Source organism: Cnephaeus nilssonii (assembly GCF_951640355.1).
Source record: "Cnephaeus nilssonii genome assembly, chromosome: 12".
NCBI classification, from domain to species: Eukaryota; Metazoa; Chordata; class Mammalia; order Chiroptera; family Vespertilionidae; genus Cnephaeus; species Cnephaeus nilssonii.
The window spans coordinates 46,483,846-46,494,460 of NC_137083.1; the positions used below are offsets into that span (position 1 = coordinate 46,483,846).

Genomic DNA, 10,615 nt, shown 5'->3' on the forward strand with positions numbered 1-10,615 from the left:
TGATTGGAGGAAAGTGAGAGCCGCTCCAGAGGCATGCTGGCCGTTGTAGTTCCAGAAGCCGGGTGGTCCGACTCTGCGTCTGTGCGCATGCTCCGAAAAGGGGCGGGACTCGGCAGCCGAGTAGGAGGCTTTGGTGTTTGCGGCCATGCTGGTGCTGGTGGTTCCGCCGTGGCCTACAGCCCGGGGACTTCTCCGGAGCTGTTGGCAGCGACTGCAGTGGAAACTTCAGCAGAGCCTGCCAGGCTTTCCCAGGCCTCCGTGGGGTACGTAAAGGAGGTCGCGGTGGAGAAGAGGTGGATGAGGGAACCCCAGGCAGCGTGGTGGATACAGTTCATACGCTGCCCTTCTCCCACGTTTCGATCCGCGACGGGACGTTTTCAGGGACACTTACTTGGGAACAAGAGACAGTTGTTTTTTCCGCTTCCTCTCCGCAAAAGAAAAAGCCCTCCGACACATTCTTACAAATGTTACTGAAGCTCATCAGCTCAGCGTCAAGGGCCGCCACGATCGGGATCCTTGGATCTGTCCTTTCCTCCCACACCTTAAAGCCATTGGTCTTTGTGGTGTTTGAGTTCCGTACAGTTAAATCCCGATCCCCGTGTTTCCCCCCGGAAACTAATTTGTATTGGAAGTGTCCTAGATATTAAAATTTTATGTTTACCTTCTGCTCCATTTCTGAGGTCTGCCAAACGTGGTAATACACAGGCAGTCTGAAGGGAGAGCCCACTCACAGTATGCCAAAGCCTGCCTGTGCTCCCTGGGGTTATCCCCAGGACAATCCCATCAGACATCACCTTTCCGCTGAGGAAACAGGCTGAGAAAGGCCCCGACGTTACACACGCCTTCCAGAGCCTGTGCTGTTAACCTCTGGCCTATGCTTAGAGATACTTTTAGGTAAAAAGGAACACCAGTTTTTAAGTGTTGCACAGCTTTGTATACATTTTCATTTTCATTTTTAAAATGTAAAGTTTTTTTTAAAAAAATGTATTGATTGATTTTAGAGAGAGGAAGGCTGAGAGGGGATCAAACCCTCAACCTTGGCTATTGGCACCATGCTCTATAACTAACTGGGCTACCCAGCCAGAGCCTGTATATTCTTAAGAGTACCTAAAATCAAAAGAAATATTGCAAGTCTGAGGAATAGCAAAGAGCGGGTAAAGGAATCTATTTGATTTTATAAACAATTTAGAAAAAAAGTGAAATGTTGACGGTTACATAAACTAATATACAAAGAGTGGTGAGCTAGTGCTTTTTCTTAGCGAACAGACAGGAATCGAGATAAAATATTATGAACTAAGTGACTTAAATAGGGCCTGCCAGCTTATATGACGAAGGAACTAACTCAGTTTGAATATAATTAAAAAGCCAGTAGGCAGTTTTCTTACACTAGGTCAGAAGTGCCCTTTGGGACTCTCAAGCTTAGATTTACTTGTAAAATAAGTAAGTGTACTGCCGACCGACAGGATATGGACAAACTCTTGCTAGAATTTCACTGATTTCATTTCAGCAGGTGTCTCTAAGAAAAAAATTATACTTGTGCTCTTTAAAAGTGCTTTATGTATGAGTTTTGGTATAATTTAATAGCTAAGGTTTTCTGTTTAATGTCTATTGAATGTAATATTCCAAATTATCTATAAATATCTCTGTTTTCATATCACTCTTGATTGTTAAGGAGAATTATATCTGAAAATAGTCATTTAGAAACTAAAAACTGATTCTGAATCTTCATATTTTATTTTGTAGAACCAGCATTAGCGGTCCAAGGTCCGGCTATATTTACAGAATCAGCAAATGATACTAATGGAAGTAAGGAGATTTCCAGCCTTTTGGATAGTATCTTTTGGATGGCAGCACCCAAAAAGAGACGCAGCATTGAAGTTAACCGGTGTAGGAGAAGAAACCCTAACAAGCTTATTAAAGTTAAGGTAATATGTTCATTTTTGTAGGTGTACTTTTTCTCATGATTATCACTGCATATCTTCCTTGTATATTCATATAACTTTTGGGTAAATTATTCTCAGATCTTGTATGTCCACTTCTGGCTTAAATAAAATGCAATATTCTCAGTATGTGTGTCTACTGTCCTGTCGCCTAACTAGTAACACAGTCAAGGAGGGAGTTTGGAGTCGGGCAGAGGACTGGATTGTGAAGAGCCTAAATGACTTTTTAATTGTGAGCTGTACCACTCCTGAGCTATATAATTTTGAACTATTTGTGGGTAAACATTTTAACTGGAGCAGGACCTGAAATTAAAGTTAGAAGCAGTAGTTATATTGGACCTTGGTTTTTCTAGATTTTACATATTTATTCTATTCTTCATTGTGTCCAGTAAAATACTGTGAAGGAAAATCCTTAGATTGGTAATAAAAATAGCTAACATCTATTAAGTGCCTATGATGTAATTAAGATGTGAATTATCTCATCAGTCTAACAGCCCTCCAAAGTAAACAGTGCTTTGATCATTTTTAGGATGAAGAAACTGAGGTAAAAAGAATTTACCTGTGGTCAGGTTTTGAGCCTGGCAGTCTAATTCTTGAGCTCAAATTTTTCTCTTTAAATTTTTTTGTGTGTTCCTATCATCAGACAGTTCCAGATCTCCACTCTCCATTTGATACGTGGATATACTGTCTTCATTGACCTAGTAAAAAAATACAGTGTTTATCTGTTAATTTATGGCTTTAATAGCTATGTTTGAATTATTGGCATTCCATAGCAGCCACACAGTACAGATGAAACTCGAGAACAGAGAACTTACTATTAAGCTGTTACGTTCATTATTAAACTAAACCCTTAGAACTTAACCCAAGAAGTGTTAATGAGTCAAAGTTGAGACTAGTCTTAAAATCTGGAACTGAAAAATACTTCATTAATTAAACAACAATAAATCATAGAATTGGTTGAGAGAATTTAAAATTTTAGGGATCTATTATATGATTTCCCTGACTGTTTATTCTGAGGGAAAAGAATAGCTCTTATCCTGTGCATTCATTGAATTGTTTTCTGCTACATGTATTATGCTAGGTGCTTTTTTTAAGTATTAAATTTATTGGAGTGACATTAGCTAATGAAGTTTCAACTGTACAATTCTATGATACATTACCTGTTTATTGCATTGTATTTCCACCACCCAGAATCAAGTCTCCTTCCATCACCATGAATTTGGCTTCCTTTACCTTTCTCTACTTTCTCTACCTCTCTTCTCTGCTAATCACCAAACTGTTGTCTGTGTCTATGAGTGTTTTGTTTGTTTCTTTCATTTTTATATCATACATATAAGTGAAATCATATGATTTTTGTCTTTTTTCAGCTGACTTATTTCACTTACTATGATATTCTGAAAATTCAGATGGCAGTATTTCATCTTTTCTTACGGTTGAGTAGTAGTCCATTGTGTATATGTACCACATCTTCTTTATCCAGTCACCTATCAAAGGACACTTTGGTTGTTTCCATGTGAATAATGCTGTAGTAAACATATGGTTAAATATACATCTTACAAATAAATGTTTTCAAATTTTTCAGGTCAGTACCCAAAAGAGATATTGCTGGGTCATATGGTAGCTCAATTTTTAATTTTTTGAGGACCCTCCATATTGTTTTCCATAGTCTTTATACCCATTTGCATTCCCACCAGCAGTGTATGAAGGTTTCTTTTTCTCACCATCCTTGTTTTTAATAATTGGTTTTAGAGAGAGAAAGAAACATCAATTTGTTGTTCCACCCATCTACGCATTCATTGGTTGATTCTAGTATGTGTCAGGACCAGGGATCGAACCCACAATTTTGGCATATTGGCACCTTGCTCTAACCAACTGAGCTACCCAGCCAGGTCTCTTTGTGGCTTTAATTTGCATTATCCTTATCACTAAAGTTGAACATCTTTTCTATATATCTGTTGGCCATTTGTATGTCTTTTCGGGGGAAAATGTCTGTTAGGTTCTCTGCCCACTTTCTAATTGATTTTTTGTTTAGTTGTATGAGTTACTTTATATTTTGGATATTAGCCCATTATTAGAAGTATTGTTTGCAAATGTGTTCTCTCATTCAGTTGGTTGCTTTTTGTTTTGTTGGTTTTCTTTTGCTGCCCAGGAGCTTTTTAGTTTGATATAGGGGTCTTTTGCTTAGGGGGCAACTTCATAAAATCCTCTCTCAGATCAAGATCCATAAGTTTAGTACCTATGCTTTCTTCTATGTATTTTACTGTTCCAGGTCTTATTTTTAGGTCTTTGGTCCATTTTGAGTTCATTTTTGTGTATGGTATCAAATAGCAGTCTATTCTTTTGCATATGAGTTTCCAATTTTTCCGGCACCATATATTGAAGAGGCCTTCTTTTCTCCATTGTATGTTTTTGGCTCCTTTGTAAAAAATTAGTTTTTCATAGATATGTGGGTTTATTTCTGGGCTCTCAATTATATTCCATTTATCTGTGTATCTGTTTTTCTTCCCACTGTTTTGATATTATAGTTTTGGAGTATAATTTGAAATCATGGAGTATGATACCTCTGGCTTTGTTCTTTTTCTCTCAGGATAGTTTTGACTATTTGGGGTCTTGCGTGATTCCCTACAAATTTGATGATTTTTTGGTTCTATTTCTTTTTATAATGCCATTGGGATTTTGATAGGGATTTCATTAAATCTGTATATTGCTTTAGGTGTTATGGCCAATTTAACTATTGATTCTTCCAATCCATGAATATATAATATATTTTCATTCCTTTGTGTCTTCTTCAGTTTCTTTCAGTAGTATCTCTAGTTTTCAGTGTACAGGTCCTCACTTCTTTTGTTAAGTTTATTGCTAGGTATTTTATTTTTGTCTGAGATTTCATTCTCAGTATATAGGAAAATAGTGAGTTTTTGTAGATTGATTTTGTATCATGCTACTTTGCTGTATTTGTTTATTGTTCCTAATAGTTTTTGGTGGAGTCTTTAAGAGTTTTTAATGTAAATAATCATGTTATTTGCAAAAAGTGACAATTTTACTTCTTCATTCCCAATTTGGGTGCCTTTTATTTCTTTCTCTTTCCTGATTGCTCTGGCTAGGACTTACAGTACTATGTGAATATCAGTGGTGAGAGTGAACATCCTTGTCTTGTTTCTGATCTTAGAGGAAAATATTGTCTTCATTATTGAAAGTACTAGGGGCCCAGTGCACGAAATTCGTGCACTGGTAAGGTCTCTAGTGGCTGCTGGCTGCCAGCCGGGTACTTCCTCCCTTCCCCCTGCCACTGCCAGCCAGGGCATCCGTCCCTTCCCCTGGCCACCTGCTGCTGCCGCCATCCGGGTCCTCCCTTCCCCCAGCCAGCCCTGCCCCCTGGTTGAACTCCTGGACAACCTCCCAGTCGAGGGGACAATTTGCATACTACGCTTTTATTATATAGGATTACAGGTGCCCCCTTTTTGCCCCCATTGACCCACCCCAGGCCTTCACAGCGCTATTGTCTATGTCTATGGGTTATGCATATCCTATATAATAAAAGCGTAATATACTAAGTGTCCGACTGTTCGTTTGACCAGTCGCTATGATGCACACTGACCACCAGAGGGCAGACGCTCCGACCAGTAGGTTAGCTTGCTGCTGGGGTCCCGCCAGTCGGGACTGGGCAAGATGGGCCGGACACTCCCTGGAGCCCTCTCGCAGTCCCTCAGCCTGGCCTGTGCCCTCTCGCAATCCAGGACCCCTCAGGAGATGTTGGAGAGCCAGTTTCAGCCCGATCCCCGCAGGCCAGGCCGAGGGAACCCACCAGTGCACAAATCCGTGCACCAGGCCTCTCCTATGCATATAATATAAGTTCTTTGGTTAATCTCTTTCCACCCACCCCCCTCCTCCTTCCCTCAGATGCATCAGTCTGTTCCATGCTTTCATGTCTTTAGGTCTGTTTTGTCCATCAATTTATTTTGTTCATTAGATTCCACATATAAGGGAGACCATATGATACTTGTCTTTCTCTGACTGGCTTATTTCGCTTGGCATAATACTAACCAAGTCCCTCCATGCTGTCTCAAAGAGTAAGAGATCCTTCTTTTTTACATCTGTATAGTATTCCATTGTGTAAATGTACCATGTTTTTTTTTTATCCACTCATTTACTGATGGGTACTTGAGCTATTTCTAGATCACGCTGCAGGAACGGATCTCGGACACTGCTATGAACATATTGGGTGCATGTATTCTTTCTAATTGGTGTTTCGGGATTCTTCGGATATATTCTAAGAAGTGGTATCACTAGTTCAAATGGCAGTTCCATTTTTTAATTTTTTGAGGAAACTTCATACTGTTTTCCATAGTGGCTGCGCCAGTCTACATTCCCACCAGCAGTGCACTAGGGTTCTCTTTTCTCCACATACTTGCCAGCACTTGTCATTTGTTGATTTGTTGAATTGAGAGTTTCTTATATATCGCCTTATGTTGAGATACTTTCCTTCTATTTTGAGTTTTAATATAAATCAGTGATGGCGAACCTGTGATACGCGTGTCAGCACTGACATGCCTACCCATTTCTGATGATACGCGGCCGCATGCCGAGGATGAAACAAACATTTGCTGCTCCTGAGGATGAAATATTTGCGACTAGAGTCTTGGAGTTAGTTTTTTCCTCAAAGTGACACACTACCCGAGTTATGCTCAGTTTTTTGGCGAAGTTTGACACACCAAGCTCAAAAGGTTGCCCATCACTGATATAAATTGATGTTGTGCCTTGTCAAATGCTTTTTCTGCACCTATTGACAGGATCATGTGATTGTTATCCTTTATTTTGTTAATGTGATTTATCAGATGGATCAATTTGCACTCTACTTGATAGTGATGTGTTATCTTTTTTAATGTATTGTGTTTTTACTTATATTTTGTCTGGGATATTTGTATCTATATTTATTAAAGATATTGGCCTATAATTTTCTTTTTTTGTGTTGTCCTTGCCAGGTTGATTGGTTGGTTGGTTTTTTTCTTGCCTGATTTTGATATCAGGGTCATGTTGGCCTCATAAAATGTCTCTTCAATATTTGGAAGAGTTTAAGGAAGATAGCCATTAAATCTTCTGTGACAGTTTGGTTCACTAATGAAGCCATCTGGTCCTGGACTTTTACTTTGGGGGAGGTTTTTAATGACTGTTCCAATTTCATTACTGTTGATCAGTAATATTTATATTTTTTAATTCATCATGATTCAGGCAAGGAAGGTTCCTATATTTCTAAGTCCTTGTCCATTTCTTCTAGGTAATCAAATTTGGTAGTATATAGTGTTTCATAGTATCCTTGTATGGTCCTTTGTATTTCTCTGGTTTACAGTTTAACATCTCGTTCATTTCTGATTGGTTTATTTGAGTCTTTTCTCTTTTTTCCTTATTGTGTAAAGCCAGACGTTTGCCAGTTTTATTAATCTTTATTTCCTTTCTTCTACTGACTTTGGGTTTCTTTTGTTATTCTTTCTCTAGTTCTTTAGGGTGAAATATTAGGTTGTTTATTTGAGATTTTTCTTGTTTCTTGAGGTCGTCCTATAGTGCTATAAACTTTCCTCTTATTACCACTTTTGCTATATCCCCCAAATTTTGATATGTTGTATTGTCATTCTCATTTGTCTCTGTATCTTTTTGTTGTTGTTAATCCTCATCCGAGGATACTGTTTCCGTTGATTTTTATTTTTTTTTTAAGAGAGAGTAGAAGGGGTTAAGGAGGGAAAGAGGGAGGAAAGAGAAAGAAACATTGGTGTGAGAGAAACACGTGGATTGGTTGTCTCTCGTATACACTTCACCAAGGCCAGGAAACAAAACTGTGGCCCTTTGGTGAGAAACCTCGATAGGTCACCTCCCTCATGCACCTTGACTGGGGATCGAACCCACAATCTGGGTATGTGCCCTGACCGTGAATCAAACTCGCCACCTTTTGGTGTACAGGACAATGCTCTAACCAACTGAGCCATAGTCGCCAGGGCTGAAATCTTTTTGTTGTTGTTGTTTTATATTAGAGACTTCACTGTTCAGTAGGTTGATAAGTAGAGATCTTTCTTTTGTTTTCCAGTAGGTGTTGCTGAAGCATAACTCACAGTTGCATAGCTGCCTCCCCTCACCCTCCCAGAGCTTACAGCAGCCCCAGCAGATGCTGTAGCAGTAGCAGTGGATGTGTCAATGACGGCACACACTCTCTCTGCAGCACTGAAGACTAGAAGGGCAGAAGTATTTCTCCCTGAGTGTCAGGCACACACTGCAGCTCAACCCAGTGACGGGCTTCTGGGATCTCTGTGGAGTGGTGGTGTCTTTGCTATGGAAGATGACCCGTATTCCCTGGGGAGGTGGGCATCCCTTAGTCTCGGCACCACCCCTGTGGGGGATTGTGGTAGGCGATGGGTCTCTGGGTCTGTGAGATCCCAACACTGCCTCCTGCAACTACATGCTGCTAGCAGTGTTGTCCTTTCTGAGGTGTCCCAGGTGCCTCCACTAGGCTCCACTGCAGTGGGTGGGGTAGGGTGGGTGGGAAAAGGTCTGTTCTTGAGTTTGTGGCCTTGCTCTCCTTCCAATAACGGTGGCTGCCCGACCTCAGCTGCCATATCTCTGCCCTGTCATTAGGTTAAGCTGCAGTATGCTCCTGCTGCTTAGAGTTGGATGTCTGCCCCTCCAGTCCTCAGGGCTGCGGAGAGAGTGCACTGTAACCCAATACCTCCCCTGCTACCTATCTGCAGCTGCCCCTGTGAGTTTTGGGAGGGTGAGGGAAAGCCGCTATGCATCTGTGGCTTTGTCTTCTGCCTGGTAATGGCAACTACTAGAGCACAGCTGCCACACTTTTGTATTCCATCTCTGCCCTTCACTGGGTTTTGCTGCAGTGTTTACTGTCACTCAGGAGGAATGTTGATTCTAACTCTGTTCCTTAGGGCTGCAGTATGCACTGTAACCCAACACTTTTCCTACTACTGAGGGACCATAATGAGCTCTGGGCTGCTGCTTTGATGCCCATGTCTGGCCTTCCTCCTTCCCTCCTCCCCTTTTCCCTGAGATCCACCCACCTTCAGATGTTTCAGTGCATGGATCTCTCAGCTGTGTTTATGTGTTGAGCAGAGAATCCTCTGTTGCATTATAGCTGTCAAACTTGTAACTTCAACAGGAGAACCCTCGAGGTCCTCATGCTGCCATCCTGCTGATGTCATTCCTATTTTTCTTTATATTTCAAACCTACTTTTAAACACATCAGAAAGACTTCTTTAAAGGTTGTCATTTTCTCATTAAAGTTGGATAGACATGTGTAAAAACTCATTAAAATACCCTCAATTTATAACAAGACAGGGAAGTTTTACAAGAAGTAATCAATGTTCCTATGTTAAAAAGAAAATGACACCGTCTACCAACTATACTTCACGTAAGGATTTGAGTTATACTGTGATAAATCAGGGGAAGCCGTCTTGTAATGTGTTCGTTGTTTTGTTTTTCTGAAGATAAATTAAAAGGAAACATTAATTTTTTTATTATTATTATTATATGCTTAGCATTTGAAGATGTGGAACGGAATAGAGTACTGTTTTAAATAATATGACTGCTGTGTAGATTCAAAGTCAGTGGACCTGAGTTGTAGTCCCAGTTTTTCTACTAACTCTAACTCAATGTTGTTTATCCCCAGTTTTTCTATTAAAGTGAGATTGAACTAGATGGTAGGTGACCTCTCATGCAGAAAACTTAAATATAAGCATCACTCCCATCAGAAATTTTTTGTTCATTATTTTGCCTCTTATTAAAATACATTTTTGTTGTTGTTGATTTTTCTCTTATAGCACAACATAGTCGTCTGTCCTGAATGTGGTCACCTGAAACAGAAACATGTCCTTTGTGGCTATTGCTATGAGAATGTGTGCAAGGAGACTAAAGAAATCAGAAAAGAGATGGGGAAACTAGAAGGGGGCCCTTTTAAGGCTCCTACCGTAGAGACCCTGGTGCTGTACAGCGGAGAGACACCATCTGAACAAGATCAGGGCAAGAGGATCATTGAACGAGAAAAGAAGCGACCATCCTGGTTCACCCAGAATTGACACCAGAGATGTTTAAAAAGGGTAACTTAATGTAAAATATTTCTCCTGGAAAAGAGGAAGTTTTTTTATTTTTAATGTTTTGTGTCTTTTAAAATCATCAATATAGCTTAAAACATCCTTCATAAGAAGTTTTGTGTGGGTAATTTGAAGATGATATCAGGAATAAAATCTGAAAATGTGCAGAGTCTCTGGATTTATAAGTCTGTATCTATTATAAGGTTTTAAGTAAACATTAAATTTTTAGGACAAAACAATAAAATAATTTACAATTCATACCAAGAGTTATGTGTTTGGCTCTGATTTTCTTTGTTTGCCAGTATTTTTTCTTACACAAGTATACTTACACAAATACTTTTGTTTAAGTAACACCTGGAAGTAGGTTGTTATTTTAATTCTGGGTATTCTTTTTTAAGATGGTAATTCTAGCAATGAGAAAAGGTTTGTTCTGTTTGGGGTTTTTTGTTTTGTTTTTGAAAACTAAAATTGCCTTTGGTGGCATTTGTATGGGATGCATTATGTTAATTTACTTGGGAAAAATAGTTCTTGACATTTTACATGAAATCAAAATAACATTTAGAATTCATTAAACAGCTCATGAGATTTGTAATT

General features: G+C 39.5%; 1 protein-coding gene across 1 annotated transcript; it reads left to right on the plus strand.

Annotated features, from left to right (window-relative positions):
- The first annotated feature begins 116 nt into the window (after positions 1-116).
- Positions 117-10,287, plus strand: MRPL32 (mitochondrial ribosomal protein L32). Its single transcript, XM_079785992.1, has 3 exons — positions 117-263; positions 1,744-1,925; positions 9,752-10,287. The coding sequence occupies exons 1-3, from the start codon at positions 146-148 to the stop codon at positions 10,004-10,006; spliced, it is 555 nt and encodes a 184-aa protein (XP_079642118.1). The 5' UTR covers positions 117-145; the 3' UTR covers positions 10,007-10,287.
- The last annotated feature ends 328 nt before the right edge of the window (positions 10,288-10,615 follow it).